We start from the raw sequence: 7,117 nt of genomic DNA on the forward strand, positions 1-7,117 counted from the left end.
TAGCGCAGTATATTTTTCTCTCAGTGCATCACCAACTGTGGGGCAATTGCGTGTCAAATGCGCTCAATTTTGTTATGACAATGCGATGTAATTAGGCGCCACGCATAGGCCCGATGACGATGACGATGCCAAAGCCCATAATATATGACTCCTGCTCCTCCCTGAGTTCCACTTTCCATTTTCAGTTCCACCAGCTAATCGCTATCCCAGTTTTTGGGTGTGTTTCGCGCACTTGATAAATATTGTAAATGGCAGCACCCATTACATGCCATTCCCACTGATGATGACCGAAGTGCGAATGACAGTGGCTCGCTAAAAAGGGGGTAGGATTTTTATGAAGGCGTTTCGCCGAGGGTGGACATTTGCATATGTTGAGTGTCATTGCGACAGGGTGTGGTTTCAAATCTAATTGCTGCAGTGTCATATACGAAAATACGTTGGTACGGTTTTTATAAGGAGCACATTTGAAATGGAGTTCGATAACCAAAAGTATTATTTTTCTTCATAAAATGTTATTATAATTATTATTTTTCTTAGTATACACACTATCATTAGTTGGAATTCGGCAGAAGGATATAAAATCACAAGGATGGCAAAATGAGGCTTAGGAAAATTCAGGTGCGGGAATGTAGGGGCAACTAATTAAAACCACTTAACAAATGCTTTCTCAACTGTAAAGTTAGCTATAAACAACGAACACACACTTACTTGCAGAGAGACATATGCAACTTGAAACAAAATTAAAAAGCAAATAATTTTCATGGCATTTTCCGAGCACAGGGGCAAATAAAAAAAGGCAAAAAAAAAACACTCGCAAACGGAGAGCAAAGAAAACAAGAAATTCCAACATAATTCCAAATAATATTACAACACCTGCGAAACGGTTTTGAGTGGCCCACCAAAAGTGGGGGACGGATATACATATATATGTATATGTATATGTACGTACGTATGTACATGTGTGCAAAAAGGGCTTTTTCTTGAAAAATCGCTCCACTGGAATTAATTAATTTGCCGTTGACGCTGTAGAGCAAAAAAAAAAAATACACAAATAAACAAGAAATGCAGCAGAAAATCAGCCAGCGAAATCAAAAAATAAAAAAATAACAAGGAAGATATATACGGCAATACACATCCATTCAAATTAGAGAGTAAAAGACGAATTGAATAAAAGCTTTATAATGTTAAAAAAATAGTTTTTTCTAGTTCTTGAAGTTCACGCTCTTTTAAATATTCATATGTTTTTATGCTGTAAAAACTATTCTTAATATTGCTTATACCATTACGTCAATCCGACTTTCCCAAGGAATTTCAATTATAATACCCTATTTAAAAATGTTTAAAACGTTGATAAAGCCAACTGAGAAAATGTAGCGCATTCAGAGTATTTGCAGTATTCATTTCAAGAGTGGCGTGAATAAAAATTCACTGGGTACCCACTGCAATGCACTTTCAAGGTGCAAAACGCATACAATTTTTGATTCTGATTCACCTGTGAGTTTTTGTGTGAGTGTGTGTGTCTGTGTGTGCGTGAGCCGTCGCATTTGTGTGAGTGTGTCTCCAGCTGTGTGTGTAGTGGCACTTGCTGCTCATTTTATGCTTCGATTACCGCTAAAGTGCAGACGTTTTTTTTTGCCACAGCTGAAGCTGAAAACTGCAAACGCAAAACTGCAGCTCAAGGCATCTGCATTTTGGATCAGATTTTTTGGTTGGAAAAATTGTGTTTGAAAATTATAGGAAATATAGTACCAGCAATTATTTTCTATTTGTATATAACATACAAATGAAAATGTTAGATTTAAATACCGTTTGTTTTTAAAAAATTAAATGTGAGATATAAATCGGTTTTAGTTTTGGGTCATTTGACATGCATTGAGCCATAACAAGCAAAGCATTTTATGTTCTGTAATCGACCGTGATATTATTTTGATTAGAGCGGGTCTATAAAAGTTCAAAATTCTGAAAAATCCATAGCACAGTTCATCGTTCACCATCAAAGCAATGGAATACAGTATTTTCATTTTTCTGGCCCTGACTTGTGTCCTATTTATGGGTCAGAGCTGCTTGGCGGCTCCCTCGGCCGATGATTTGGCCAAATTTGGTGAAATGGAACGTTCCATCAAGGAGCTGACCAGTTCGATCCTGGCCATGAGTGGAGCTACTACCGGTAGGTTTACATCCATACATTATCAAATGAATTATTATTATTATATTATTTTTATTCATTTTATTTGCAGGCTTTAGACCCGGGGCTAATAATGTTTGGCCTGAAGATCTTCATGCTTAAGTTTTGGCCAAAAATCCGTCAGCTCGGTCTACTAAATCGTGTTTAGCAGTTCTGCAGTTTAATATTTTGCAATACTATTTTTTTTTCTTTTGGATAATAAAATATTAGGCACAACTTATGCGTACTTGCATACATTTTTTCTTCCAAAATCGTATTATTTTCTATATGTTTTGTAGGTACACAGGCAAAAAGAAATTCCCCTTGATAATTCCAAATCTCATTGTCTTTGCTCCGTTTGACACCCGCAGTTTACATAAGCAAATCCGAGAGACCGCAATCCAAGTGCCGATCGCATTTATAGAAAATTGGAGTGCCATGCAGGAGGGGCGGTCACAAATTGCCGACTAAATCTAATCAAGTTAATTTACACAGTCGCACCCCATTCCTTCGACACTGGAAAATATTTCAAATGGTCTATTTGCGAAGTTACAAATAATTATTTAAGAGATTTAAAAAATCGATCAAATATCTTTGAAAAACAAACGAAGAGTGTTGATAGTTTGGAGCTTTAGTTTGTAATTTGTGCCAAATTTTTATGGGGAATAATGTAAATTATTTTTAAGTGCAACCAATTTGACTTCTATGTCCCTCGATCTGTGCATTCTCCAAGGCAAAGACAACGCGTTGGCTTAAGTGCCCCGCTGGCGACTCAATTTGCTGTACTGCAACCACTGACTCAATTAGCCCACTGGGTGGGTGGGTGTTTGGGCTGGTGGCTTTGCGGGCCTTTGAGTTGGGTGGCTGTGCATGGTGGCATGGGGGCATTGGGTGGTGTTTTTACGAAAGAATCAGCTGGCCAGTCAGCTGTTGCTCCAGATCCAGGCAAAGTAGTAGTCGCCATCGCAGCTGGCACGCGAAAAGTGACGACGATCTCGCCGTCAGTTGAGTGTGTGTATGTCATAATATCATTAATAAAAATATAAAACAATAATAGTCGGTGGTGGTTTTTGCTGTGTGGCAACAGCACAATTGCACTTCCATCTCACTGTGATCTGGAATCTGGAATCTGGGATCTGAAATCCGAACCATAACCCACCAGTCACCTCTGATGCGTGCCTCCGAGCGGTGCGATCGCTGCGATTCTCTTAGTTTTTTTCTCATTTTTTTCTCGCTTTCTTTTGTTTTTTTTTTTTTTTGTTTTGAGTGAACAAGTGAAGTGACGGGAAAATGCACGTGGAGGAGCTGAGAGCCAGCCTGCAGAGCTTTGGATGGCCGGATTATTTGGTCTTTTGCCTGATGTTGGCCATTTGCGCCGTTATCGGTATATATTTTTGCCTGCAACTGCGCTTAGAGTCCAGGAAACAAAAGGCCAATGGCTCAGAGGAGGCGGCGAGTAGTGCTGCCTCGTATTTGGTTGGTGGCAGGCAGATGAAGATCTTTCCCATAACCATGTCACTGATATCCAGGTGAGGAATAGGTTAGAATTCTACGATAAATCATTTTTAAAGATATTTTTTATTTTATTTTCCCTTTAGGGGGAGTTAAGTAACTTTTATATCCAAAATAAATATGATAGAAACGTTTAATGAAACTATAAACTTAATTTTTTCAACTATAGCCATTTGCTAAGTATATTATAAAGTCGAGATGGAAAGCCCCATTCTCTTCTCACTGTTAAGTGCTTAATGTGCCGGAGATAAGATAGAATTAATCAAAGTACCGCGGAAAACCCCATTTGTCCTCAACTAGAGAGCTTGTCTGAAGATTCATACAGCCATACAGGGAAAAAAATGCCGACATAGTGTAGGTTGTAGTTTGCTCCAGTTTTCGACCCGTTATAGTCGCTCGCTTATTTTTAGCATACTTGTACAGCTCGCTCCTATCAACGCACCAAATCAAAATGTTTCATAATTAATAATTGGCTTCCACGTTCGCTGACAATTCGAGCTACCCGCATATGCAGGGCATTCAAATTGGCGACGGTCAATTGGCGACTACGACTGCGAGTCCACTTCCACTTCCACTTCCCCGAACCCCAAATGCCCGATCTCCAAGTGGCAACTAAGAAATGTATGGAAACTTGACTTGGACACCAGAGAATTACGACGACATTGGTGCTAATTGAATTGTATAAAACGCACTTTGATCTCTTACAGATGATGGATGATCGGTGTAAGGCCTTTGTCGAAGGTCAAGGCGACTCTACCCAGGAAGAAATTCCATTTGATTAAGCTTAAGTTTTAATATCTTTACTAAGATCACATTTTGCTTTTCAGCTTTATATCTGGAATTACACTTTTGGGTACTCCCACAGAGGTTTATCTTTATGGTGCTCAGTACATGTACATTATGGGATCGCTGGTTTTAATGGGCTTCTGCATGTACTACTTCTTCTTGCCGGTCTTTCACGAACTCAATTTGATATCCACTTATAAGGTAAGCTTATATCTTGTTTGTATAACGAATCAATTTGAATGGGAGGATTTTATTTTAGTATTTGGAACAGCGATATAACCGAAGTTTAAGGCTTTTCGGATCTGTCATGTTTATTGTGGCTTCGGTGAGTTAATCTCAATTATAAGTAGGACTCTCTTTTATAATTTCTTTTTTTTTCTTTCCAAGCTACTTTGGCTTCCAATTGTGATTTATGTACCGGCTATAGCATTCAATCAGGCCACTGGAGTGAACATCCATATAGTGACGCCCATTGTGTGTGTGGTTTGCATTTTCTATACTTGCATTGGAGGTTTGAAGGCGGTGGTTTGGACGGATGTCATCCAAACGTTGATCATGTTCGGTGCGATGGCTTTGGTTTTGATTAAGGGAACCCTGGATATCGGCGGACCTGGAGTTGTGTGGCAGAAGGCCCAAGAAACAGCTCGATTGGAAGTACCCAATTTTAGTGCGGATCTAAGTGAGCGGTATACCTTTTATTCCCTGGTTTTGGGCGGTGTAGCTCATTGGCTCAAGTCAAATGCAATTAGTCAGAATATGATCCAGAGATATTTATCGCTACCCACGCTTCGTGATGCACGGATTGCAATATGGACATTTATCGCTGGTGTTTTGGCCTTTTTGATGATCTGCGGATATACGGGTCTTTTGATCTATGCCACCTATTCTCAATGTGATCCTTTGGAAACGAAGTTGGCCCAGAGAAACGATCAACTTTTGCCACTTTTGGTAATGGACACTTTGGGCTCATATCCGGGTTTACCAGGAGTATTTGTAGCCGGTGTTTTTAGTGCGGCATTGTCTTCGTTATCGACAGGGTTGAACTCTCTATCTGCAGTCGTTTTGGAAGATTTTGTAAAGACCTTTAGAAAGAGTCCACTGACCGAGGGACAAACCGCTTTTGTGATGCGCAGTGTGGTCGTTGTATTTGGCATTATATTCGTAGCTCTCGTATTTGCCGTGGAAAAATTAGGTGCCGTTCTGCAACTGACCATCACACTTTCGTCGGTGGCAAATGGACCACTCTTGGGTATATTTACCGCCGGAGTTATGTTGCCATGGGTTAATTCTAAAGGAGCTTTGCTCGGAGGATTCAGTTCACTTATTGTTATGGCCTGGATGTGTGTAAGTGCCCAGCGGGATCTGGTCACCGGTGATCTCGTCTATAAGAGGAAACCATATTCAACGATGGGCTGCAATTATACGTTTGCCGGAGAACCACGCGAGTTTGCCAGCCTGGCATTAGATGGTGCCATCAGGTAAGCATTTATCTACAAAATAATCGGACTTTCGTTAAACCCTCTTAATTTATTTTGTGCAGTTCCGTTCCAAGTGCTCCCTTCCAGCTGTATCGCATATCGTATCTCTATTTCACGCTTTTTGGAGCCCTGGTGACGATTGTAGTGGCACTGGTCACAAGTCTCCTCCTCCGGGAGACGGATTTGGATGGAGTTGACACACGTCTGCTCACACCATTTGTGAGACGCTGGTTAGAGCGACGTCGCCATCGCCGATCAAAGATACCAGATTCTGGTCAAAAATCCAGCAACAAACAGGAGACGAAAACGTAAAGGGGATTTGCATGGCGGTTCAAGGGGAAGGAGTAGTAGAAGGCTGACCGGCATCATCCTGGCAAAGTTCCTTTCGGTAGCTTAGCAAATATTTAAAATAAAACACAATTCATAATTATTTGGGCTCCTGTGTCCTCCTGTACGAAATGGGTTCAAAGCAGTTTCCTGTGCTGCTTTCTCTGTAATTAGAAAAATGCCCGCAGTTATGGCCCAGGTTTCGAAAAATGGGCAAGTGCAGAAAGGACCAGGTCTGGGTGCATATAACCTGACCCGACAAATCAAAACGCCGGCTGCCCAAATAGACGGAAAATCACAAGGAAGAAAAAACTACGGGTAACAAATTGCTGCTTACAAAGTCGAAGATTTCTATACTCTTATCGATTCGCTTAAGAACTTGCAGAACTTGATCGGAAAATGTTCGGCATAGCAAGTATCACAAAGTGCATACGGACAGATAGACGGACTCGGCTGATCAAGAATATATACATTTTTCAGGGTCGAAAACGCTTTCTTCTACATGTTCTAATACATACTCTTCAACGAATCTAGTATACCCTAATACTCTGCGAGCGAGCGGCTATTAAAATGACCAGAACTAGAGAACCCCTGTTTCAAGTAAGGGTTTCGTTCCGCTTTCAAGTGCCAGGCACAAGTGATTGGGCAGTGAACTCTGTCTGGCCAAGGTCAAGTGGGTTGGGTGGGGGCGCCCAACAAGGGGTGTGGCTAACCCAAAGGGTTCCGTTTTCACATTAGTTTTACCCTGTGCCGTTAATTGAATATTTACTGCTTTTCATGTGTGGTTCGGTCGGTCAGTCTGCATCCGAGTGGGCCCAACTATTTCGTTGGGGTCACAAAACGCCCATCT

The 7,117-nt window shown here is 40.9% G+C and overlaps 2 protein-coding genes across 3 annotated transcripts; both read left to right on the forward strand.

Moving 5' to 3' along the window:
* Positions 1 to 1,982: 1,982 nt before the first annotated feature.
* On the forward strand, positions 1,983 to 2,423 carry CG34337 (uncharacterized protein). The gene is made up of 2 exons (NM_001103431.2): positions 1,983 to 2,167; positions 2,238 to 2,423. The coding sequence occupies exons 1-2, from the start codon at positions 2,002 to 2,004 to the stop codon at positions 2,285 to 2,287; spliced, it is 216 nt and encodes a 71-aa protein (NP_001096901.1). The 5' UTR covers positions 1,983 to 2,001; the 3' UTR covers positions 2,288 to 2,423.
* Positions 2,424 to 3,323: 900 nt separating this feature from the next.
* rumpel lies at positions 3,324 to 6,872 on the forward strand. 2 transcript variants are annotated; one of them, NM_001298054.1, is made up of 5 exons: positions 3,324 to 3,693; positions 4,504 to 4,663; positions 4,722 to 4,787; positions 4,850 to 5,940; positions 6,003 to 6,872. In NM_001298054.1, the coding sequence occupies exons 1-5, from the start codon at positions 3,455 to 3,457 to the stop codon at positions 6,250 to 6,252; spliced, it is 1,806 nt and encodes a 601-aa protein (NP_001284983.1). In that variant the 5' UTR covers positions 3,324 to 3,454; the 3' UTR covers positions 6,253 to 6,872. The 2 variants fall into 2 exon arrangements, with proteins under 2 accessions (NP_001284983.1, NP_572397.1); NM_132169.3 differs by having other exon boundaries at positions 6,003 to 6,369.
* The last annotated feature ends 245 nt before the right edge of the window (positions 6,873 to 7,117 follow it).

The sequence above is a fragment of the Drosophila melanogaster genome, chromosome X (assembly GCF_000001215.4).
Source record: "Drosophila melanogaster chromosome X".
NCBI classification, from domain to species: Eukaryota; Metazoa; Arthropoda; class Insecta; order Diptera; family Drosophilidae; genus Drosophila; species Drosophila melanogaster.